Raw genomic sequence first — 27,182 nt, forward strand, 5'->3', positions numbered from 1 at the left:
CTGAGTGACAGGAAACAGAGTGAGTTGTGGTTAATGGATGTTTTTTGGGCTGGAGGAAGAATTAGAATTAGAACATTACAGCGCAGTACAGGCCCTTCGGCCCTCAATGTTGCGCCGACCTGTGAAACCATCTGACCTACACTATTCCATTTTCATCCATATGTCTATCCAATGACCACTTAAATGCCCTTAAAGTTGGCGAGTCTACTACTGTTGCAGGCAGGGCGTTCCACGCCCCTACTACTCTCTGAGTAAAGAAACTACCTCTGACATCTGTCCTATATCTGTTTGTAGTGGAGTTCCCCAGGGGTCAGTATTGGGACCCTTGCTCTTCCTGATATATATTAATGACCTAGATCTTGGTTTCAAAATTTGCAGATGATACAAGACTTGGAACAATTGTGAACTGTGAGTAAGATAGTGTAGAACTTCAAAAGGACATAGACAAGTTGGTGGAATGGGTGGACAAGTGGCAGATGAAGTTCAATGTGGAGAAATGTGAACTCATTCATTTTGGTAGGAAGAACATGGAGAGACTATATAACATAACGGATACAACTCTAAAGGGGGTGCAGGAGCAGAGGCACCCGAGGTTATATGTGTATAAGGCATTGAAGGTGGCAGGACAGGTTGAAATCGCGGTTAATAAAGCATACAGTATCCTAGACTTTATTAATAGGGGCATAGAGTACAAGAGCAAGGAGGTTATGTTGAACTTGTATAAGACACTAGTTCGGACTCAGCTGGAGTATTGCGTCCAGTTCTGGGTACCAAACTTTAGGAAAGATGTGAAGGCTGAGGGGAACTTCAATTATGAGGATAGATTGGAGAAGTTGGGACTGTTTTCCTTGCGGAAGAGAAGATTGAGAGATTTGATAGAGGTATTCAAAATCATGAAGGGTCTGGACAGAGTGGATAGGGAAAAACAGTTCCCACATGTGAAAGGATTGAGAACGAGAGGGCACAGATTTAAAGTGATTGGCAAAAGAAGTAAAAGTGACATGAGGAAAATCTTTTTCATGCAGCAAGTGGTTAGGGTCTGGAAGGCACTGCCTGAGCGTATGGTGGAGGCAGGTTCAATCGAGGCTTTCAAAAGGAAATTAGACTGTTATCTAAAAATGAAAAAAGTGTAGGGTTATGGGGAAAAGGCAGGGGAATGACATTAGGTAAATTGCTCATTTGGAGAACCAGTGCAGACAAGATGGGCCAAATGGCATCCTTCTGCACTGTAACAATTCTCTGATTCTTATATCCATGATTTTCAGGTGAGTATATGCAGGTGAGGCTTCTCGCCATCAGTGGACATTTGTAAAATAAGCTCTTAGAAGTCATATGAGGAAATATCCCATTTGCTAGTATTAACATACCTCACCTAATCAAGCAAAATATTAATCTCAAACATTTAAGTGAAGGTTGGATGCTTCCCAGGCATCCTTGGGATTTGTTGCATTTGAGTGTTGAGGGATATTCAGTTAAATAGCATTTTCAAACACATTTTCTAATTTGTTAAGGATTAGAAATATTTTTCTGCATACTCCTCAGAGTCATATAAATAACTTTGACATAAAGTTCTTTATTATATTCTCAAACAGCACACCTGGTACATTAGGTCATTGTAATCATACTACTCAATATACTACCAATTTTGAAACATTTCTATCGGTTCTCTGCATGCATTAGCTGTGCCCAGGCATGGGATAGAGACACATACCTCACAGAAGCCTCACACAGTGCACTTTGAGTACAGTTAGTGTTTGGGCTTTGGGATGTCTTTGGGTAATGGTCTCTGTTTCAGTATTCCCTCATGTCACTCAGTGAACAGAATGGTCACTGCCATCAATTCACAAATAATACACTTTGATCACAAATTATAGTTCTTCAGCCAATCATTTTGAGTGTTTAAGTCTATGGGTGTAAAGATATTTACAACTAGCTCTTTATTAATGACAGTAGTGTGACACTGTAGTGAAATACTGCCTTTAAGATAAATATAAGGTAGATTTTAACATTTAATTAATTTTTCATAGTGATTAAAGAAATCTATCTTTGGTGTCTTTACTGTATTGCCCAGTGCATAGTCAACAATGGTCTTTGAAAGTGAATGGCTATTTTACCTCTGTAATTTCTGTTCATCAATGATGGAGTCTGATATTCCAAGGTTGTGTGGGTCTGGTGAGGTAACGACACCTGTGCAACATCATAGAAAGAATTGAGGAAAAGAGATAATGAACATTAAAAAAGAAACTGGAACAAAATCCCTATAATCGCCATATTTTAACAGCAACTACAATCTTCCAGCGGCAGCACCTCATGATGAGGATTATGAGGTGTATGTGGTCCTGATGCATTCGTGGGAAATAAAGCTATTTCAATATTTTAAAAATGAGGTGTTTATGTTCTCTAACTAACTTTCACTAATAAATAATGATATAATTTATTCAATTGAATGATGAATTAAGTAATCCCATGTGACTATTCTAGTCATGTCACTTTCTAGCAGTCTCATTGGTTGCAGCTAATTATGTGACTAATTTATTTGTTCCACATTTTGTAGAGCTCTGACCGATGTTGATTAAAAACACAACAGATAGGGTCAGGGATTTTGCAGCTTTCTGTTTATACAGTCGTGGTTCATTGGCAGCCACGTAACTGCTGGTTTGAATGCTGTGATTGGTCTGTGGGGACAGTGTCCCTGAAAATCTGACCAGTTATTGTCTGTGATGACTCACACTCAAAATGCTTAAAATTTTGTAAATATTAAAAGGATGTAAGCATACAGGTATGTAGTATAAGGAGTCCAGCAGTAATTTGCAACAATCTTCAGCCAGAAGTACCAAGTTGATGATCCATCTCGGCCTCCTCCTGAAGTCCTCAGCATCACAGATGCCAGACTTCAGCCAATTCGATTCACTCCGCGTGATATCAAGAAACGACTGAAGGCGCTGGATACTGCAAAAGCTACGGCCCTGACAATATTCCGGCAATAGTACTGAAGACCTGTGCTCCAGAACTTGCCGCGCCCCTCGCCAAGCTGTTCCAGTACAGCTACAACACTGGCATCTATCCTGCAATGTGGAAAATTGCCCAGGTATGTGCTGTACACTAAAAGCAGGACAGGTCCAACCCAGTCAATTACCACCCCATCAGCCTACTCTCAATCATCAGTAAAGTGATGGAAGGTGTCAACAACAGGGCCATAAAGCGGCACTTGCTTAACAATAACCTGCTCAGTGATGCTCAGTTTGGGTTCCGCCAGGGCCACTCAGCTCCTGACCTCATTACAGCCTTGGTTCAAACATGGACAAAAGAGTTGAACTCAAGAGGTGAGGTGAAAGTGACTGCCCTTGACATCAAGGCAGCATTTGACCGAGTATGGCATCAAGGAGCCCTAGCAAAACTGAGGTCAATGGGAATCAGGGGGGAAACCCTCCGCTGGCATGTGTCATACCTAGCACAAAGCAAGATGGTTGTGGTTGTTGGAGGTCAATCAGCTGAGCTCCAGGACATCACTGCAGGTGTTCCTCAGGGTAGTGTCCTAGGCCCAACCATCCTCAGCTGCTTCATCAATGACCTTCCTTCAATCATAAGGTCAGAAGTGGGGATGTTCGCTGATGATTGCACAATGTTCAGCACCATTCGTGACTCCTCAGATACTGAAGCAGTCCATGTAGAAATGCAGCAAGACCTGGACAATATCCTGGCTTGGGCTGATAAGTGGCAAGTAACATTTGCGTCACACAAGTGCCAGGCAATGACCATCTCCAACTAGAGAGAATCTAACCATCTCCCCTTGACATTCAACGGAATTACCATCGCTGAATCCCCCACTATCAAAATCCTAGGGGCTACCATTGACCAGAAACTGAACTGGAGTAGCCATATAAATACCGTGGCTACAAGAGCAGGTCAGAGGCTAGGAATCCTGAGGCGAGTAACTCACCTCCTGACTCCCCAAAGCCTGTCCACCATCTACAAGGCACAAGTCAGGAGTGTGATGGAATACTCTCCACTTGCCTGGATGGGTGCAGCTGCAACAACACTCAAGAAGCTCGACACCATCCAGGACAAAGCAGCCCGCTTGATTGGCACCCCATCTACAAACATTCACTCCCTCTACCACCGACGCACAGTGGCAGCAGTGTGTACCATCTACAAGATGCACTGCAGCAATGCACCAAGGCTCCTTAGACAGCACCTTCCAAACCCGCGACCTCTACCAACCAGAAGGACAAGGGCAGCAAATGCATGGGAACACCACCACCTGCAAGTTCCTCTCCAAGTCACACACCATGCTGACTTGGAACTATATCACCGTTCCTTCACTGTCACTGGGTCAAAATCCTGGAACTCCCTTCCTAACAGCACTGTGGGTATACCTACCTCAAATGGACTGCAGCGGTTCAAGAAGGCAGCTCACCACCATCTTCTCAAGAGCAATTAGGGATGGGCAATAAATGCTGGCCTAGCCAGCGACGCCCACATCCCTGAATGAATTAAAAAAAATTGATATTATAAAATACATGTTAGTGATTTCCTCATGTTATAATGTGGGTGATATGCAGTGTGATGCATATTGTACTATCAGTGACATTTGGAAGCATTTGGGCATAGCCTCGGGTCCAGGAACATTCAAAGGGGATGTAGAAGAGTTGGAGTCTTGAGGTTGAGCAGCAAGGTGGAGCTGGAAATTGGAAGCAACGTAGGGAGTCCTGCATTTTTGTGCTCCTGGGAGAGCAAAGTTTAGCAGCACTGTGAAGATTTTTGGGCTTGTGTCACTAGGGTTGGTGGGGGTTTCCCAGGGTGTTGCAGTACTAGAGAAAGATAACAGCTCAGCCAAGGACACCGTACACTAAGTGCACACACTTTGGGAATAAAAGTAGCCATGGGGCCAGATTTTCAAAGGCCGGTAGGGGCAGGAACAGCTGCGAGCAAGATTTGAATATCGCATTCTTGGAGGTCGGCACTATAATGAGTTCTGTATGTTGTCTGATGCAACCTAAATGAGATGTGTGGAGTCCAGTTTGCTGAAGTTCTTAAACAGGTTTATTACAGCTAAACTATCATATACAGTTCAGAGCAAACTATTTACAGAACCTTCCTCGAGGTGTTACAGTTGCAGAGAGACTCTGGCTTGAAGTCACATGACTGCATCCTGGTACTTGGCTCATTAGTATACTAAGATCTTAAAGAGACATCACTCTTAAAGGCAATCATACAACATCCCCTTTGCTTCCAAAGATAAATCTCATATGCTATAATTAAAATACACAAAATTAGATAACATCAAAACTAGTTATCTGGGATATAGATTTTAAATCTACAGGTATAGAAGCTTAAGAGCCCATATATTGTTTCGGTGGTTTAACAACTCTTCCAGATCTGGTTATGGTATAAGCTTCTGGGGATGTGGATTTCACCCTTGAACGCAATGCTAATTTTACAGGGACGCCGGCAGCGAGGGAATGGGTCAGGTGAACACCTCCAATTAAGTGCCTCTTGAGCTCATTAAAGAGCTCATTGACAGGCTTGACAGTAGCAGTGCACAATTTTTAATGGCTGGGAATAGGGAAGACGACATGTGGGGAATACGACATGGTTGTGAAGAAGTAAACAGTGTGGTGGGCCATGAGGGCTCAGGGAAACGCTGATTGAGGGCGGCACAGTGGCGCAGTGGTTAGCACTGCAGCCTCACAGCTCCAGGGACCCGGGTTCGATTCTGGGTACTGCCTGTGTGGAGTTTGCAAGTTCTCCCTGTGTCTGCGTGGGTTTTCTCCGGGTGCTCCAGTTTCCTCCCACAAGCCAAAAGACTTGCAGGTTGGTAGGTAAATTGACCATTATAAATTGTCACCAGTATAGGTAGGTGGTAGGGAAATATCGGGACAGGTGGGGATGTTTGGTAGGAATATGGGATTAGTGAAGGATTAGTATAAATGGGTGGTTGATGGTCGGCACAGACTCGGTGGGCCGAAGGGCCTGTTTCAGTGCTGTATCTCTAATTAAAAAAAAAGACTGCAGAGGCCCAAAGTAAAATGCAGCTGCTTCAAAAGTGCCACAGAGTGGCCATTGCTGCAGCTGTGAGATTTGCTTTTCTCAGTGGTGAGTGGCAGGAATCTGAAGAGGGATGTGAGGCAGCTGGCATCACTTGAGCACCTGGGGTTAGCAGGGGAAGGACTGGTAAATGCAAAAAACCCCGCTGAGACAGTTTGGATGGGAACAGACCAATCTGACATTGGACAGAACAGCCAGGATGATCGGCGGCAGATGCAACTTCCTGGACAGCAGGAGGCCAGAGGAGCACAGTGAGGGTGGCTGCAAGGGGAGGAAGGCACTACTCAAGACGCCGGGTGCATAGCCCAAGAGTCAGATACCTGCAAATGACGGAGTGGCAGTGCTGTAGGAGACTGCGCCTTTAGAGCTAGATGGTCTCGGTCCTGTGTGCTCTGATCCACAATGATCTGAGGCCTCATGGCTCGATGGCAGTCCTCTACCTGCAGCCATCCATATTTAGATTTATAGATTTAGAGATACAGCACGGAAACAGGCCCTTCGGCCCACCGAGTCTGTGCCGACCATTAACCACCCATTTATACTAATCCTACACTAATTCCATATTCCTACCACATCCTCACCTGTCTCTATATTCCCCTACCACCTACCTATACTAGTGACAATTTATAATGGCCAATTCACCTATCAACCTGCAAGTCTTTCGGCTGTGGGAGGAAACCGGAGCACCCGGAGGAAACCCACGAAGACACAGGGAGAACTTGCAAACTCCACACAGGCAGCACCCAGAATTGAACCCGGGTCGCTGGAGCTGTGAGGCTGCGGTGCTAACCACTGCGCCACTGTGACGTTGTCCTGAATTTCTGCTCAACTGGGCTGTTCCAGGGATCAGCTGTGGACCTAGGTGGATAGTGCAGTCGGCAGCTCATCAGACAGATCATGGATGCCATCTTCAGGAGGGCAGGGGACTACACCCACTTTGACACAAATGGGCCTGTGCAGGCACAGAGGGCATCGGGTTCAGCCTCCATCGCTGGATTCCCCCAGGTGTAGGGCAGGGCACCATCACTTGCACCCATGTGGCCATCAAGGCACCCAGCAACCAGCCAATGAAATCCATCAACAAGAAGGGCTTCCACTCCCTCAACGTCCAAATGGTCTGCATGCACAACAAGAACTTCCTCCATGTTTGCACTCGCTTTCTTGTCAGCTGCCATGACTTCTTCATCCTCCACTAGTCCAGGCTGCCTCTGTACTTCACTCCATCCTCCATCCTGGTTCCACGGGAACAAAAGAAATCCCTTGAAGAGATGGCTATTGACACCTCTATGGGAGCCTCAGTCAGAGGCATAGAGGCAAAACAAACAATTTTTAAAATTTGTTCATGGGATGTGGGCATCACTGGCTTGGCCACCTGCTCAGGAGCCCAACCATTGAGCAGGCCATCAGGTTTCTGAAGATGCGATTCTGGTGCCTGGATCAGTTGGGTGGCACCCTCCAATACCCTCCTGCAAGGGTCTTGGTCATTGTGGTGGTCTGCTGCTCTATCCATAACATGGCCCTCCAGGGAGGTATGGACCTTGAGGACAGTGAGGCCCTGGAAGGAGACAGCTCATCAGGGGAGGTGCAGGAGTTAAGAGAGGAGGAGGAAGAGTGGGCAGAGGGGGATGCCACTGAACAGAGAGATGCCCCTGCTGCACAACAATGTGGCCTCCTCCTGCCACCCTCTGGATAGAGGTCTTCCCTTCTCTCCCTCACGGCCTCCTGCATTAGATCCAGGTGGGCGTCAATGAAGTGAGGGTCTGCCCAGCCCCTAGTGCCAGGCCTCCAGCTCCTCTGTGGCATCTTGCCTCCTTCTGGTGCTTTGAAAGGTCGATCAGGACAACCTCAGGACAACCAGCAGTCTCAATGATGGCTGCTGTGGAAGTCGACATGAGCACCACACTTGATCCGACCCAATGCCATTTTCAATTCCACTGGCTCTAAGAGGACAGGAAAACGGTCTCCATACCCACTTGAAAACTGCAATCTGAATCAGCTTCCAGAGCAGGCAGGTTTCAGATCCAAAACCAGACCCGGTTCCTGTTTCCCACTTCGATAATGAAAATCCAGTCCATGGTCTCTACACCAGGAGCACAGTGGACAAAAATGTTGGTTCACAAATAGCACAGATGAAAATAGCCACAGCAGGAGCACAATGTCTGCAAAGTGACAATAAAAGCAAATGTAGAGGAAATAATATCAGCAGTAATATGGTGCATGTTAAGAACCCACCTCTACCAAAGCAAAAGTTCAAAATTCAAATTTCAGAATAACATTTCAAGTTAAGTACTCCAAACTGAGCCACGGGCACCTGAACCAGGAGAAGGGTTGACAAGGAAACCTTTTCCAGGAATTTATAACACTGCATGGGAAAATCTATAAATACGAGTAAGATTTTCAATTAAGATTTTTTTATAGGTTTCAGTGTTACAAATGCTTTTACCAGCAAATTTTCAGATGGTAAAATTAGATGGTGCATCACAAAATATTTTGTGCATTTTCATTGCTTCATCTCTTTTCTCTCATTGGTAGATTTCATTCACTTCTCATTCTTGGGGCTGAACCAATGTCGGCGGCGGGTGAACAAAATGGCGGCCCGCGCATGTTGCGGAGCCGCCACAATCTTCTGTCCGGCAGCTCATTTAAATAGCTGGGGAAGGCCTCCCCCCGATCACGTGGAGGGGGCGGGCTGTCCGTCCCCAGCAATGGCTTCAGCTGCCTGCGCACAGGCAACTGAAGCCATTTTTAAAGGGCTTTAAGCCCTACTGGTAAATTTAAATATTTAAGAATAAAGTGCACAAAAAATAAATAAATTTCTTCTGCCCCTCTCCCACCACCCCCCCAATAGCAATTAAATTAATTATTTGCCCTCTCCCCCCCCAAAACACTTAGCTTGTCCATCTGACATTACCTCCCCAAACGGCATAAACTTTAACCTTAAATGCTTCCCACCATCCCCTACACCAATGATGTTACTTTGACCCCGTTCCCCCACCCTGCACTGAGAGACTTACCTCCTCACCCCTCCCCACCAGTGTTGCGCATCGTTTCCCCAGATGGGGATCCGAAGGCGCGGTAGTGCTTGCCAGCGGGCAGAAGATCAGAGCGGGCCCTCAGGCAGCCGATGATGGACAGCCCATTCCCTCTACGTCATCGTGGGTGGTCTGCCCCGTCTATTTAAATGAGCTGCCATGCTTAATATCACAGTGGCTCCACGACGTGCAGCCCGCACAGGCTGGCCGCCATTGTTTTCTCCTGCCACCGATTCTGGTGGCGGGACTATAAATTTCAGCCCAGAAGCTTTATATTCTGACCAGTTTGGGAGAAAAATCATTGGGGTATTAAAAAATTGTGTGTGTTTAAAAAAAAATTCTTTGAACAATTTTGATTATTAATTGTAAAAATATTGCAAAAACAGACTATATTACTGGGCTGGGTATTTGGAAGCAGGAGTTCATGTGGTGAGACCTCTCGGAATACATCCAACTAGACCCTATTCTGACCTGAAACCTGAATAGCAATTGATCTCTTACTGAACTTGCCAAGTGTTTATTTTGCAGAAACTTATTGTAGTGAGGTAGTATTTCCACAGGATATCTCCCAACTGTCTGCTATGTATTTTGCAGATCCACAGAAACTCTGAAGAAGTAAGGTTTACGCAGATTGTCCACCATGGATTGGGAGAACCTTTGTGAAAATTCATGGCTTGTGGCCTTAAGTGAAGACTGCTGTACTTTAGCAGTAGAATAATACATTATGGATTACATGGTATGATACTCCTGTTGCTAAAATGTAGTGTATTAGCCGATAGAGCGTGAGCAATGGGAGATCCATTGGATGTCAAAGGTTACAAATTCAGACATTCCCATTTTTGGGTGCATGGGTGGCACAAGGTTCATACTCTGATCGATGAGGTCCAAGGTGCCACCGATATTGTACCTGGTGCCTCATTATGATGGAGTGGGCGTAGCATGAATAGTTAGGACGATCTGGGAACTGCTAGCAGAGGGCAAGGTTATGAGGACAAGTTGGGCATGACAGGCCAGGCTAGGGGGTGAGATAGGGTTTGGGTGAGAAGGCTGCTGTTGGGAAGGCGGGGGGATGCTGATTGGAGGCCATGGTGAAAACAATCAGAGGTCGGGGAAGGACCGAGGATCAGGAGTAGCAGCAATTGGGATGTGGGGGCAGTAATGGCACCCTTCTCAAGAGGGCATACTGTGTAGGCAGTGCAGCACATATCCCTAGGAGGGCACAGGACTTACACAGCAGAAACCAATTTCGCGCCCGAAGTTCTTAAAAGAGTTGAAAAGACTTAAGCTTGTTTCCAATCAGAGCATGTAGCTTGCCTGTTTGACTATGAGGGTGTGATTCCTAAGGCTTTCCCACACTGGGCTGGATTTAGTTCTCTCCCAGGCGTCGGTATCTGTGGCAGGAGGTTGGGGCCTGAAGATGCCTCCGGGAGAAGGCCAGGCCCGATATTACCGGCAGCGGCGAGGTTTCATGGTGGTCCCCCCACTGCTCGGCAACAGGAACCCCCTTTGCATATGTAAATAAATGAAAATGAATTAATTAATGATACTTATGTCGCTGCCTGAGTTCCTGCTCTGATCTTTGGCCCGCTGGCCGGCACTACCGCGCCTTCGGATCCCCGTCTGGGGAAACGAGGCGCAACACCTGTGGGGAGGGGTGAGGAGGTAAGTCTCTCAGTGCAGGGGGGGAACGGGGTCAAAGTAACATCATTGATAGGGGATGGTGGGAAGCATTTAAGGTTAAAGTTTATGCCGTTTAGGGGGGTAATGGACAAGTTAAGCGTTTTGTAGGGGAGGGGGCAAATAATTAATTTAATTGTTATTGGGGGGAGGGGCAGAAGAAATTTCTTTATTTTTTTATGCACTTTGTCCTTAAATATTTAAATTTACCAGTAGGGCTTAAAGCCCTTTAAAAATGGCATCAGCGCCTGCGCACAGGCAACTGAAGCCATTGCCGGGGGCGGACAGCCCGCCCCCTCCATGTGATTGGGGGGTGTGCAGGCCTGCCCTGGCCATTTAAATGAGCCACCGCACGGCAGATTGCGGCGGCTCCGCAATATGTGCAGGCCGCCATTTTTTACACCCGCCGCCAACATTGGTTTGTCTATGATTTGTTTTTGCAAAATGTCAGCACCAAATATCAATAGTTAGATTATCATTAATCACCAAGAGGCTTTAAATGTGGACTCTAGGGTTTAGCCAGCAGAGGCCAACTTGAAGACTTGAAACATCTCCTCCTGAATATTCAAGCTTTGAGTTTTTATTAAACTGACATGTTGGCTTGGATATTAATCCCTCCAACATGGTTGGGGTTAAAAATGAAAAAAGGGGATCACAGCCCCAATCTGCCCATTTTCACGGCAACAGGATTCGAGGCATTCAAGTATCCTGCTGTTGAGAGGCATGAAACTTCATTAATATATTTAAAATGGGTTCTCCATTGAGACCCTTATTTAGAGTTTACAGATGATGCATGGGATACCATTGGAATTGGGAAGACTGACAGTGAAAGGGAAGCAGGAACGGCTGATTCCACAAGGTACGTGCCTTTTACATCACTCATTGTGGGCCAGCAGGAACAGATGTGCTTCTCCCAACCCCTTAAGGAAGCCTTTGGATTCTCCTCTGCCAATTGCAGCCTCTCTCTTCCCACTTCCGTCATTGCTAACCTTCTCCCTCCCAACCCCAATGGCCCCGCTCTCCCTCCAGCCATTTCCATTCCATCCCTCCAAGCTCCAAGCACCAGCCAGTCCATGCTCTGATCGTAGCTTTCCTCACCTACCCCAATCGCTGACTTTCCCTTTCTCTCAATTACCAGGGACTATCCCCAAGAGTCCCCAATTATGGCCTCTTGTCACTGGTTTTCCGCATGATAATTTGGCTGGCTGCCAGGCAGGAAAAGGAAGGAACAAATGATAATGAGCTCTGCCCTCACAGGTGAATGTATAAGATCCAATGGCACTATTCAAAGAGCAGGGGGGGTTCTCCTGGCGCTCTCAGAAATATTTAGCACTCAACCAGTGTCAATAAAACAGATTATCTGGTCATCAAACTCATTGGTGTTTGTGGGGTCTTGTTATGTATATTTTGGCTGCTGCATTTGCGTACAATAAAGCAGTGACTTCACTTCAAAAATATTCCATGGGCTGTAAAGCACTTTGAGATGTCCTGAGGTCATGCCAGGTGCTACATAAAATTCACTTTCACTCTTCTTCATAACAGAAAATCTATTTATACAGTAATACTAAATGTAATGCTTCCTAACATTCCATTGGTTGCAAAGAGTCCCACAATCACATTTTAAAAAGCCCTAAAATGTTCATGGAATAAAGGAGTATCACGCTAGATTCTGGGCTCTCTTATTTCTTGCATTTTGTTTCAGAAAACTTTTCATAATGCACCAATTAAGTAAAAATTGAGGTACGCCATCCACAGAGTCAAACATTCCAAATGGATTTTGTGTCCTCTGATTCTTACCTTGTCCAAGGAAACTTATGAGCTGTTCAGGGTACATAACATCAACTTCGTTATAGGTTGTCAAGAGGGGACTGTTTCCCAATAGTTTCAACTGCTCCTGAACCAAAAGTTTTATTCCATCTGCCAAAACAAAAGTTCATCAATCAGATGGAATCTTTATGCAATATATCAAAATATGACAATAAGAGGTAAAAGCAAGCAAGTCCAGTAGGCAGGCCGGGCAGGGGCAGAACAGGGAGCATGGAAGGTCTGGTAGGCTAAACTGCATTTACTTTAATGCAAGAAGCCTTACAGGTAAAGCAGATGAACTCAGAGCATGGATCGGTACATGGGATTGTGATATTATTGCTATTACGGAAACGTGGTTGAGGGATGGACAGGACTGGCAGCTCAATGTTCCGGGGTACCAATCTTTCCGGTGTGACAGAGGTGGAGGTAAGAGAGGAGGGGGAGTTGCACTATTGATTAGGGAGGACATCACGGCAGTACTTAGAGAGGATATCCCGGGGGGAATGTCCAGCGAGGCCATATGGGTAGAACTTAGAAATAAGAAAGGGGTGATCACTTTGATGGGATTATAGTATAGGCTCCCCAATAGTCAGAGGGAGGTGGAGGAGCATATATCTTGGGAAATCACAGATAGGTGTAGGAATTATAGGGTTGTAATAGTAGGTGATTTTAACTTCCCTAATATTGACTGGGACTGCCTTAGTGCTAAGGGATCAGATGGGGAGGAATTTGTTAAGTGTGTCCAGGATAGTTTTCTGAAGCAGTATGTGGATAGCCCTACTAGAGAAGGGGCTACACTCGACCTCCTCTTAGGAAATGAGAATGGGCAGATGGTTGATGTGTCAGTGGGGATCACTTTGGGACCAGTGACCATAACTCTATTAGCTTAAAGACAGTTATGGAAAAGGATAGGACTGGTCCTCAGGTTGAAGTCCTAAATTGGGGGAAGGCTAATTTCGATGGCATCAGACAGGAACTCTCAAAAGTTGAATGGCAGAGGCTGTTTACAGGTAAAGGGACGTCTGGCAAGTGGGAGGCTTTCAAAAGTGAAATAGGAAGAGTTCAGGGCCAGCATGTTCCTGTTAGATGGAAGGGCAAGGCTGGCAAGTTTAGGGAACCTTGGTTGACGAGGGATATTGAGGGTCTGGTCAGGACAAAGAAGGAGGCATATGTCAGGTATAGACAGCTGGGATAGAGCGAGTCCCTCGAGGAGTATAGGGGATGTGGGACTACACTTAAGAAGGAAATTAGGAGAGCAAAAAGGGGCCATGAGATTTCCCTGGCAGATAAGATAAAGGAGAATCCTAAAAGATTCTATAAGTATATTAAGAGTAAAAGGGTAGCTAGGGAGAGAGTAGGTCCCCTTAAAGATCAGTGTGGCAATCTATGTGTGGAGCCACAGGAAATCGGCGAGGTCTTAAATGAATATTTCTCGTCCGTATTTACCGTGGAGAAGGTCATGAAAGCTAGTAAGTTCAAGGGAGGGAACACTGATATCCTGGAGCATATCAACATTACAAAGGAGGTTTTGAAGTGCATTAAGGTGGATAAATCCCCAGGGCCTGACCAGGTGTATCCTCGGTTGTTATGGGAAGCAAGTGAGAGATTGCTGGGGATCTGGCAGAGATTTTTAGAACATAGAACATAGAACAGTACAGCACAGTACAGGCCCTTCGGCCCATGATGTTGTGCCGAACCTTTAACCTACTCTAAGATCAAACTAACTACCTACCCTTCATTCTACTATCATCCATGTACCTATCCAAGAGTCGCTTAAATGCCCCTAATGTATCTGCTTCTACTACTACCACTGGCAGCGCATTCCACGCACCCACCACTCTCTGTGTAAAGAACCTACCTCTGACATCTCCCCGAAACCTTCCTCCAATCACCTTAAAATTATGGCCCCTAGTGATAGCCCTTTCCACCCTGGGAAAAAGTCTCTGGCTATCCACTCTATCTCTGCCTCTCATCATCTTGTACCCTTCTATCAAGTCACCTCTCATCCTTCTTCGCTCCAATGAGAAAAGCCACGGGTGAGGTACCGGAAGACTGGAGGATAGCTAATGTTGTGCCTTTATTTAAGAAGGGCAGCAGGGATAAGCCAGGGAACTACAGGCCGGTGAGCCTTACATCAGTGGTGGGAAAGTTATTGGAAGGGATTCTGAGAGACAGGATTTATATGCATCTGGAAAGGCAAAGTCCGATTAGGGATAGTCAGCATGTCTTTGGGCGTGGGAAATCATGTCTCACGAATTTGATTGAGTTTTTCGAGGAGGTGACCAAGAGGATTGATGAGGGCAGGGTGATGGACATTGTCTACAAGGACTTTAGCAAGGCCTTTGACAAGGTCCCACACGGTAGGCTGTTCCAGAAGGTTCGAACACATGGGATCCAGGGTGAGCTAGCAAATTGGATACAAAATTGGTTTGGTGATAGGAGGCAGAGGGTGGTAGTGGAGGGTTGTTTTTCAGATTGGAGGCCGGTGACCAGTGGTGTGCCGCAGGGATCAGTGCTGGGCCCTCTGTTGTTTGTCATATATATTAATGACATGGATGTGAATGTAAGGGGCATGATTAGTCAGTTTGCAGATGACACCAAAATTGGTGGTATAGTGGATAGTGAAGAAGGTTGTCAAAGATTACAACAGGATATAGATCAACTGGGAAAGTGGGCAAAGGATTGGCAAATGGAATTTAACGCAGACAAGTGTGAAGTGATGCATTTTTGGAAGTTAAACCAGGGCAGGACATATACAGTGAATGGCAGGGCCCTGGGGAGTGTTGTTGAGCAGAGAGACCTTGGGGTGCAAGTACATAGTTCCCTGAAAGTGACAACACAGGTAGACAGGGTGGTGAAGAAGGCGTATGGCATACTTGCCTTCATCAGCTGAGGCATTGAGTACAAGAGTTGGGACGTCATGTTACAGTTGTACATGACGTTGGTTAGGCTGCATTTGGAGTACTGTTTGCAGTTCTGATCGCCGCACAACAGGAAAGATGTGATTAAGCTAGAGAGGGTGCAGAAAAGATTCACAAGGATGTTGCCTGGTTTGGAGGGCTTGAGTTATAAAGAGAGATTGGATAGGCTGGGTCTGTTTTCCCTGGAGCGAAGGAGGCTGAGAGGGGACATGATAGAGGTATATAAAATTATAAGAGGCATAGATAGGGTAGATAGGCAGAGTCTGTTTCCCCATGGTAGGGGTGACTAAAACTAGAGGGCACAGATTTAAGGTGAGAGGGAGGAGGTTTAAAGGGGATCAAAGGGGTAAATTTTTCACACAAAGAATAGTGGGTATCTGGAATGAGCTGCCTGAGGAGGTGGTGGAGGCAGGAACAGTAGCGACATTTAAGAGGCATCTGGACAGGTACTTGAAAGAGCAAGGCATAGAGGGAAATGGAATTAATGCAGGCAGGTGGGATTAGTATAGATAGGCATTATGGTCAGCATGGACGCGGTGGGCCGAAGGGCCTGTTTCTATGCTGTACAACTCTATGACTCTATAACACATGCCCTGTTTGTTTTACAAAATGCTCCTAAAGACACCTGGTGCCCTGAAAATGTTTCTATTAAAATATAGATAACACAGGATTTTTTAAATAGAAGGATAAATAAATTAGTAAAGCAAAATCCAACAAATTTATTTTCCAGTGAATTCCTTCCCCTCTACTTTGTGTCTCCTTTGATGGCACAACTAAGAAAGAAGTTTCAGTCTAAGGTAAAATATGTTGGCAGACCAATCTACGGTCACCAGGCAGCCATTTTAAAGCATTTTATTAATAACAATGGAACACATATAACAAATAGCATATTTTGTCTTTGATAGTTTTAAGATCCGGTCTGTTCCTTCTTCCTAAATGCGACTATTTAACCAGAATCATTTGCATTCAGGTATTTAGATTTTAAAATGGGCTTCTATTCCTTCATATATTAATTATAGCATTACTTCTATCTTATGATAAACAAATTTGTTTTTCTTGTTTAATGATTTGAGTTTCTTTTGTCAAATGTGCTCAAAATTGACTAATTATTTGTTTGATTTATTGAGACAGCAGAGCCTCCTACTCACCTGTATTTTCTTTCTCCATGAGAAAACGTAAACCCTTCGGTCGATCAAACTTAGCCTTGGCGCATACTTTATCCTTACCCTCCCATACTTGAAGCGTCATTAAATGAGGGCCTAATGTTAGCAGTAATTCTTTAGTGATTGGCAACTCTACATCATGACTGAAGATCAACCACATCTCTTCACCATCATTCCATGGCTTTAGAACCTGCAATTTATTGTAATAAAGGAACATGCCTTAAATATATCTCATATTAAAACTGTGCATCTTCATAATTTTTTACTACAATGAAGAACAATAGGTAGCTACGAACAATACCCCATCTAATTTTTTTTTATTGCGTGGAACCTATTTTAGTGCATGGGACCTTCAAATTTTTTTGCGCGGCCATGCACGCATGGTAACTTAAATGGGCCGACTTGTGCTTGGCCTGCGCAGAGATGTCCGCGTTGCTGAGCAGCTGCGCAGCTTAGAGGGAACATTGTCAAGGAATGTCAGAAAATAATGCTACTGATTATTTTTTCAGATGCTGTCATAAGTGAAGCTCAAATGGTTTTTACATTGCATCTCAGCAACAGCATGAGATCAGACTTCAAATTATTTCTACATATGTCTTAATAGGTCTCAGCACATTCTCTGTCTACAAAGGGCGGCACAGTGGCGCAGTGGTTAGCACTGCAGCCTCATAGCTCCAGTGACCCGGGTTCAATTCTGGATACTGCCTGTGTGGAGTTTGCAAGTTCTCCCTGTGTCTGTGTGGGTTTCCTCTGGGTGCTCCGGTTTCCTCCCACATGCCAAAGACTTGCAGGTTGATAGGTAAATTGGCCATTATAAATTGCCCCTGGTATAGGTAGGTGGTAGGGAAATACAGGGACAGGTGGGGATGTGGTAGGAATATAGAATTAGTGTCGGATTAGTATAAAAATGGGTGGTTGATGGTTGGCACAGACTCAGTGGGCCGAAGGGCCTGTTTCAGTGCTGTAACTCTTTAAAAAAAAAACTCTCCTTCCTGTTGTCACACTTTTGTGACAGCTTTTGCCATTGTAAATTCCAATGTCCACATTTCCCATTAATTTGCCTATGTCAAATTCATGATTTGTTGAGGAACCAATTAAAACACGCAGGCTCCATGTTTAAAAAAAAAATTGTCTGCCATCTTATTCTTGTACGACCTCAATGAAACAGTTAATGTTAAAATACGAGATATCAGCCCTGAGATCAATTTAAAGAGTTGCACAAGATTTCACATTTTAAGACATTTATTATAACAACTAAACTAAAAGAAGTCACTGTCAACTAAGTAATGTTTTGTAAGTAGCTGATAACCCAAGTTACAAAGAAAATATATTTTCTTTACTTATTAAAATACTTGGGAACCTCACACCACACTTATACGTAACATAATCCTCTTCGATGGTGAAATCTTTGCAGTTAAAAGTCCCAAACTCCTCCCAGTTGCAATGGGTTGAATCTCCCAGGCCTTTTCAAAATGAATGTCCTCTTTGTTCACTTCCCCAAGCACTTTCGACCTGGACGTCCCTGAATAAGGCAATTCCTGGTGATTCTGTTGGCCTTTTACTTCTCCGTGCACTTCAACTTCCAAAACAGGTTCCAGCCTTCGCAGCCTGTCGCTATCTCAGGCTTCCAAGAGCAGGTGTTTCCTCTCTCCTTCTCAAGGTTGCCACCACTGACTGTGTTCCTTACTTCCTTCTTTGAGGCATCAACCGCTGGGATCCCTTCTTACAGTCTGTCTGCCTTCAGAAAATCTGTTAAATTTATCTGGATTCAAAAGTCAATAGCTTATTGTCCTGTTCCAATATGCAAAGTCCAAAGGTCTGGTTTTCCAGATTCACCTGGGCCTTCCATTGATCCCAGGTGTTTACAGCTACTTGGTACATTTGCATCTTCAGAATCACTGACTCCTTGTTTACAACCCAAAAGTCTAGGAGGGTGAAACCCATTGTTCTTTAAGTGTTATCCCTGCAGTTTCTGTTTCTTCCCAAAAAAAGTATTTGATCTGTGTTCTCTGTTGTCCTGGTAACCAAGATTTCTGTCTTGTCCTTTAGCAGAGTGGATGTGAGGTCACCTGACCTTCTGGACACCATCTCAAACTTTTTAAAAATCACAATTTTTAAAAAACATAATCAAGTTACAAAGACCAGTGATCATAATACTTCCCAAATAAAAATAGAAAATTAATTACTGTGGTAATGATTTTTTCTTACAACATAATCACATTGTAAACATTTTAATTAACATTTTATACTTTACACAGGTAACAACAATATTTTATATTTCTGAGCTGTTTGCCTCCATTATACCCTTTCTTTAAATTCTGGATAGAGCATCAACAATTGCACTGTTCTTTCCTGCAACGTGTATAATCTTTAGGGTAAATGGTTGTAACATTAAACTCCACCAAAATAATCTAGTGTTTTTGTTTTTGAATTGATCAGTGTAAACTGTTATTTCCCCTTGGCCAGTATTGACATATACTTCAAAATGCTGAAGGGCCAATGCGAGCCCTAAAGCCTCCTTCTCAATAGTGGAGTACTTCTTCTGGTACTTACTGAGTTTGCTAGAAAAATAACTGACTGGTTGTTTGATTCCAATATCACCATCCAGGAGTAACACTGCTCCTACTCCTACATCACTGACATCAATAGATACTTTAAAGGGCTTGCCAAAATTTGGTGCTCCTAGAATGGGTTCATTTATTAAAATGACCTTTAACTTTTCAAATGCCATTTGACAGGATTCTGTCCACTCGATCTTCACGCCTTTATTAATAAATTCATCAGTGGAGTTACTACTGTACTGAAGTTAGGAACGAACATCTGCAGAACTCACATGTCCCGAGGAATCCTAGTATCTCCTTTTTCTGACTTGGGGACTGGAAAGCCTATTATCGCCTGAACCTTAGCTTCTCTAGGCAACTCTTGACCTTGACTCACTACATGCCCTAAATAGGTGACCTCAGCCTTAGTAAACTCGCTTTTGGCTAAGTTTACTACCAATTTGGCTCTCTAACTTGTCGAACAGAGCCTTTAAGTGTTCAACATGGTCTTTCCAGGTGTCACTGTATACCAACAGATCATCAAGATACAAATGCAATTGCTTAGTCCAGCAATCGCCTGGTTAGTCAACCTTTGAAATGTGGCCAGAGCCTTTTTCACACCAAACGGCATGACCTTACACTGAAATAGGCTACCAGGGGTCATGAAGGCATAAATTTCGTTAGCTTGGTCAGTCAAGCGGACTTGCCAATAACCTTTCAGCAAGTCAATCTTGCTAATAAAGACTGAATTCCCCACTTTGTCAATACAATCCTCAAGAGGTGGAATTGGATAAGAGTCTGTTTTGGTTACTGCATTGACTTTCCAATAATCAATACAAAATCTTTTGGGACCATCTGGTTTTGACTCTTGCACCACTGGTGAACTCCAGCTACTTTGACTAGGTTCAATTATATTGTTCTTCAGCATCTCTTGAATCTCTTTGCTGACCTGAGCCAATTTATCAGGATTGAGTCGATAAGGGTTCTGTTTAATGGGTGTAGTCGACCCTACATCAACCCCATGAATAGCCAAAAGAGTTCGACCTGGCTTATCTGAACATATGGCTTTAAATTCTTTTAGCAGCTCAGCTATTTCCCTTTTATGCCATTCAGAAAGATAGTGTAGAACTGTATCTAGATTTTCTAACATATCTGTTTGCCAGTTTCACCACAGGGGTTCAATCTGAGAGTTCTCAGTCTCTGCCCCTTCATCCAGTTCATCAAAAGTAACAGTATCCTTAACCTCCTCTTCTGTCATTTGACATACATTTAGTGGCTGACAAGGTTTGAGTCATTGTATCTTTTCAACATATTCACGTAACACAACCTTTGACTTTCCCATCTGATGGGGTACTAACCAGATAGTTTATCTTGTTACGTTTCCTCTCAAGAAGTAAGGTCAGCTGAACCTAGCTTTTAATGGTTCCCTACACAAAGGTAACAAAACTAACACCTTGTCTCCAGGCTGCTGTTCTATCGCTTGGGTTTTCATCACTTAATGATAAACATTGAGATGTTCTGTGGCCACCTCACAAGATTTTGTGAGTCTCTCTTGAAATTCTGACACATAATCTAAGAGGGTAGTTTCCTCTTCCTGTGCTAAAGATCTCTCCTTAATGAGTTTAAGGGGATCCCTAACCTCATGCCCATAGACCAATGGACTGATTTAGTGTGCCCTGGTAGCAAATAATAAAAACAATATCCCCAATCATAAGGATACTCAAAACAATAAACCTTTATCATACTTTTTAAGGTTTGGTGATACCTTTCCAAAGCACCTTGTGACTGTGGGTGATAAGTGGATGATTTGAGCTGTTTCACTCCCAAATTACTCACGACCTCTTGAAATACTCCTGATGTGAAATTTGACTCCTGACTGAATTTCTTTTAGCAATCCATATCTAGTGAAAAACTGAATTAACCCCTCAATCACAACATTTGCTGTGATTCTGACCGTTACCAGGCCAATGACTAAATCACATTGCAAATTAACCTTATGCAATGGAACGTATAAATAACGCCCCCCATCGATGCCCCGCACAATCACTTTCACATTCCTAGCACTATTTAGGAGAAGATCTACATCCTTTGCTACCATCAATGGCTGAGCTGCCCCTATATCTCTAAGCAACACAATCAGCTTGCATGCCTCATCTTGCAAATATGGGGGCACCGTACCCCTGAGCACAAAACTTCTATACCCTTCAGGGACCTGATTTAATTCATTAGCACACAAAGGAGAATACCTCTGCTCACTGTCCAACATCATCAAAGCCACTGGCTTGTCATCAGCACCAGCTGTTGGGACATCCTTTTCAGGACAAGCTTTCGGTAAACCTACTAGGACTACTGGCTTGCCCTTTAACTTCCAGCATTCTGATTTTCTATGCCCTCTTTTATTACAAAAATAACATGTTGGTCCTTTTGACTCAACCTTAGTCTCCTATCTTTTTTACCACTCTGAGGGTTGCCTGTAACCTTTCTCTCACTGAAACTGAATCTCTTCTCATCATTCACCCTCCTATCTTTCCAGCTCCATGATCGAGGTGGGGGGTGGGGGGGGGGGCGTAGTGGCCCGCACCGGCTATTTAAATGAGCCACTGCCCTTGGAATCGTGGCGACTCTTTAGATTGTGGCCTGCACGGGAAGGCTGCCATTTCTTCGACCACAGCCGACTTATCAAATTCAGCCCTATACAATCATTTTGGCCTTAATGTTCTTTCATTAGTATGATGCCCAAAATTACACACAAACTGGGCTGGATTTTGTCATGGTGGCATGGCTCCCGACACCAGACTGAAAAGGCGGTTAGCACCGCAGCCTCACAGCTCCAGGGACTCGGGTTCGATTCTGGGTACTGCCTGTGCGGAGTTTGCAAGTTCTCCCTGTGACCGCGTGGGTTTTCACCGGGTGCTCCGGTTTCCTCCCACAGCCAAAGACTTGCAGGTGATAGGTAAATTGGCCATTGTAAATTGCCCCTAGTGTAGGTAGGTGGTAGGGAATATGGGATTACTGCAGGGTTAGTGTAAATGGGTGGTTGTTGGTTGGCACAGACTCGGTGGGCCGAAGGGCCTGTTTCAGTGCTGTATCTCTAAAAAAAAACTCTGCCTCAGCTTTTCAGAGCCCACCCCCCAATGTGATTTAATGACGCTCTGGCACTTATGTGCCAGGTGCTGGGATCCCTGTCCCTTTAAAGACAGGGATCCTGCCTCCAAGAGCTGCCAGCCAGTCAGAAGGCTGGCAGTTCAGTAGTTTCAGCAGTGCCACCGGGAGCAGTGGCCACTGTCAGTACAACAAGAGGCCTTGGACCCAGGCCCAGCGCTGTAGCCCAGACCCAGGTACATGAGGCAGAATCGCCAGGCCCAGACCAGTGTTTAGTGCAGGGGGAGGGGTGTTCATATAGGTGCAGTGTTTCCCGGCAGGGGCTCTCTGTGGGCCACAAATACCCATGGGGCAGGGAACCCCCCTCAAGCCCACAGGGAGGTCTCCTTGTTTTACTGGCGACCACCCCACTTGGCAGAGCTCTCCCATCCCCCGACGATGGCCTTCCCGCCCAGAGGCCAATTGAGGCCCTTAAGAAGCATATTATCAGCCACTTATGGGCCCCTTCCCACTGCCGCTGAAATTAAGCCAGCGCCAGGGAGTGGGGTGGGGGGGGGGGGTGCCTCTGCCACGCAGGGAGGTCGCCCAATAAAATGAGGCAAACTCCCTGCGGGTTTGGGTGGGGCTTCCTCCCTGGACATTCTGTGACCCACAGAGGAGCCCCAGCAGAAAACCTGAACCCCCTCCCCACATCGCCGGGGCCTGTCGGACTGGCCGCAATGACTCCGCCTCACTTACCTGTTTTTTTTTATTTTAAAATGTTTTATTTTCAATCTTCGTTAATATACTGAAAAGTTTAAGATCTTGGTCTCTCCTTCTTGCCTTTGTACAGGGCCAACAGAGATACATTGGCAACTTTCACCACCTTGAAACGAACACCAGGAATATCACCAACAGCATGGCCCTTACGACCAAAACCAGCGACCAGAACTTCATCATTTTCCTCAATGAAATTCAAACAACCATCATTTGGAACAAAAGCTGTGATTTTCTTGCCATTCTTCATGAGCTGGACTCGAACACACTTTCGGATGGAAGAATTGGGCTGCTTAGCCTCACTGGGCCTGGTTCCAAGGCCTCCTGCAGTACCAGCAGTATCCACCGCTCCCTGATTGGCTGGCAGCTCTTGGAGCTGGGATTCCTGTCTTTAAAGGGATGGGGATGCTAGTGCCCGAGAGTCGTTAAATAGTGCCATGGTGGGGGCGGGGGGTTGTCCGAATGCCCGAGGCAGGTTTCCCATTGCCTTTTCGGCGCAGTGCCAGGATCCCTGCCAGCTCCACTAAATCCAGCCCTTTACGTGGCTGGTTTAGGTAAGCCTCTGGTCAATCATAACCCCCAGGATGTTGATGGTGGGTGATCTTCCTTGCTGTTTGCACACCCCTAATATTGTCATCAACAACGTTCAAAATTGGGTTTCCAACACCCAAATGCAAATCATCTTTCTAAAGACTGAAAACAAAGGAGAACCAGCTCTGATCCCTAGAACTTCCAACTCCTCTCCAATCAGAGAAACACACATTTACCCGAACTCTTTATTTCCTTTCCATCAACCAGCTTTCTCTCCATACTGTTGCATTTCCTCTTATATCATACACTTGAATTTTCTAACAAGACCCTTGTGATACACTTTATGAAAACCCATATACATTACATCTAAAAAAAGGCATTGGATAAAAAATGTGCAGGCCTATGACAAAAGGGTGGGCTAGTGGAACCAGCTGAATTGCTCTTCCAGAGAGCTGGCATCTAAAATCTAGGTTATAGGATAGATTTTAAATTGTTCTAGCAGAGAGCTCGGACTGACATACGATGGACCAAATGACACCCGGGCTGTAAGTTTTTATGGCTGTATGGAGCTGAATAATAGAATGGCTGCAGTACAAAAAGAGGCCATTCAGTCCATCAGGTCTATGCCGGCTCTCTGGAAGAGCAATTCCACTGGTTCCACTACCCCACCCTTTCGCCATTGCCCCACACATTTTTTATCCAATGCCCTTTTGAAAGCCACAATTGAATCTGCCTCCACCACACACCCAGGCAGTGCATTCCAAATCCGAACTACTCGCCGCAGAAAAAAATGTTTTCTCAAGTCAGCTTTGGTTCTTTTGCCAATCACCTTAAATTTGCCTCCTCTGCTTTTCAATCCCTCTGCCAAAGGGAACAGTTTCTTTCTATCTACTCTGTCCAGACCCGTCATAATCTTGAACACCTCTATCAAATCTCCTCTCAACCTTCTCTTCTCTAAGGGGAACAATCCCAGCCTCTCCAATCCTTCCTCGTAACTGAAGTCACTCATCCCTGGAACCATTCTCGTAAATCTTTTCTGTGTCCTCTCTAAATCTTTCACATGCTTCCTAAAGTGCAGTGCCAGAACTGGACACAGTACTCCGGTTGAGGGTGAACCAGTATTTTATAAAGGTTCATCATACCTTCCTTGCTTTTGTACTCTACGCCTTGATTTATAAAGCCCAGGATCCCAAGTGCCTTTTTAACCACTTTCTCTACCTGCCCTGCCACCTTCAACGATTTGTGCACATATTCCCGTTACATTCCACTGTTTCTGCACCCCCTTTAGAATTTCACCCTTTAGTTTATACTAACTCTCTTCGTTCTTTCTCCCAGAATGTATCACTCCACATTTCTCTGCAGTAAATTTCATCAACCACATGTCCACCCATTCCACCAGCCTGTCGAGGTCCTCATGAACTCTATCACTATCCTCCTCACAGTTCACAATACTTCCAAGTTTTGTGCCATCTGCAAATTTTGAAATTATACCTTATATACCCAAGTCTATCATTAATATTCTTCAAGAAAAGCAGTGGTCCTAGTAGTGACCCCTGGGGAATCATAATGTATACCTTCCTTCAGTTCAAAAAGCAACTGTTTACCATTACTCACTGTTTCCTGTCACTCAGCTAACTGTGTATCAATGCCCATATTCTATGGGCCTCAACTTTGATGACAAGCCTATTATGTGGCAAGCCTAGCTTCTTTTAAAACAGCCTGAGACCTTGAAGGAAAAACTTTAATTAAGGTGTTAAAACATACAAAAGACAATTCAATGGGTAAATGTAATGGGTAAAAAAAAAACGATCAGTGGGAAGTGTTCAAAAAATAATTTAACTTGATACAAAATTAGCTTATATGATAAAAGGGAGTATGAAAGGAAACTTGCAACATCAAAATCAACACTTTTTTTTATTAGGGAAAAAAGAGTGATTAGCAGTAATATTGAAAACTGATAATGGTAACATTGTAAATGAAAACAAGAATATGGCGAGCATCTTGAATGATTATTTTGTGTCAGTATTTACTGTAGGGGAAGAATGCTGGAATCTTAAGGGAATGAATATTGAATCAGAAATGGGGACTCATCAAAATTAATGTAAGCAAAGTAACAGTTATGAAGAAAATAATGGGAACTAAAGAGTGACAAGTCACCAGGACCAGATGGTTTCCATCCCAGGATTTTAAAGGAAGTTGAGAACATTGCAGATACCCTAACTATATTCTTCCAAACTTCTCTTGATTCAGGAACTGTTCCTTTGATTGGAAAACTGCACATCACACCACTATTTAAGAAAGGTGAGAGATATAAACCAGGAAATCATAGACGAGTTAGCCTAACATTTATTGTTGAGAAAATACCAGCATCTACAATTAAGAATAGAGTGACTGAACATTGAAAATTGTCAGCTGATCAGAGAAAGCCAGCATGGATATGTAAAGCATAGGTCATGCCTGATGAACCTGATTGAGTTTTTTGAAGAGGTGACTAAAGTAATGGACAGGGAAATGTCTATGTATGTGATTTATATGGACTTCCAGAGGTATTCCTTAAAGTCCTTTGTAAGAGACTTTTAACTAAAGTTGAAGCTCATAGAATTGAAAGCAAATCATTGACCAAGTTAGGAAATTGGTTGAGCGGAAGGAGAGTAGAGATAATGGTTGGGTACACTAGTTGGCAGGATGTGACTAGTGGTGTCATGGGGATCTGTGTTTTGGCCTCAACTATTCACTGTACTTATTACTGTCTTAGATGATGGGGATATAGTGCCACATATCCAAGTTTTCAAATGGCACAAAGATAGGTGGCATTCTAAGCTGTGTAGATGGAAGCATAAAATTAAAAAGAGATATTAATAGATTAAGTGACTGGGCAAAATTGTGGCAAATAGATTTCCATGTAGGCAGGTGTGAGGTTGTTCACTTTGGACCATAAAGGTTAGAACAGAGTACTTTCTAAATGGTGAAAATCTAGGAACAGTGGAAGACCAAAGAGACTTTGGAGTCCATGTACATGGTTTTAAAGTCCAGAAAGCTTGTTATGGAAGGATAATGCTGGAGCCTATCTTTACTCAGTTTCACATTTATTGTGCAAAGTAAAAGGATTACAGACATGTACCTCCTCACTCAAACCTTCCACCAATCTCAGTAAGTGTCTGCTTAGAATTGCTCAAGTAAGACCCTAATTAACACCTTTCACCTGCATATAATCAAACAATTGATACACAATTAACAAATTAACACACAGATCATTAAAATGTCATTGACAGGAACAGAAAACAATTAAAAAGACTAATGGAATGCTGGCCTTTCTATCTAGATGACTAGAATACAAGGGGGTAGATGTTATGCTACAGCTGTACAAAGTTCAGGTTAGATCACACCGGCATACTGTGTTCAGTTCTGGGCACCACACCTTCGGAAGGTTATATTCGGCCTTGGAGGGAGTGCAGCGTAGATTTACCAGAATGATATTTGCACTCTAAGGGTTAAATTACGAGGAAAGATTACACAAACTAGGGTTGTATTCTCAGAAATTTAGAAAGCTAAGAGGTGATTTGATCTAAGTTTTCAAGATACTAAGGGGAACTGATAGGGTAGGTA

General features: G+C 44.2%; 1 protein-coding gene across 1 annotated transcript in view; it reads right to left on the reverse strand.

Annotated features, from left to right (window-relative positions):
• cfap92 (cilia and flagella associated protein 92 (putative)) overlaps positions 1-27,182 on the reverse strand; it is a 160,801-nt gene that overhangs the window by 111,387 nt on the left and 22,232 nt on the right. Inside the window, exons 4-6 of the mRNA XM_068052273.1 lie at positions 16,633-16,837; positions 12,555-12,674; positions 2,115-2,187 (exon numbers count right to left, since the gene is read on the reverse strand). Of these exons, the coding sequence (XP_067908374.1) occupies positions 2,115-2,187; positions 12,555-12,674; positions 16,633-16,837 (398 nt within the window). The remainder of the gene's footprint in view (positions 1-2,114; positions 2,188-12,554; positions 12,675-16,632; positions 16,838-27,182) is intronic.

The sequence above is a fragment of the Heterodontus francisci genome, chromosome 19 (assembly GCF_036365525.1).
Source record: "Heterodontus francisci isolate sHetFra1 chromosome 19, sHetFra1.hap1, whole genome shotgun sequence".
Taxonomy (NCBI): domain Eukaryota; kingdom Metazoa; phylum Chordata; class Chondrichthyes; order Heterodontiformes; family Heterodontidae; genus Heterodontus; species Heterodontus francisci.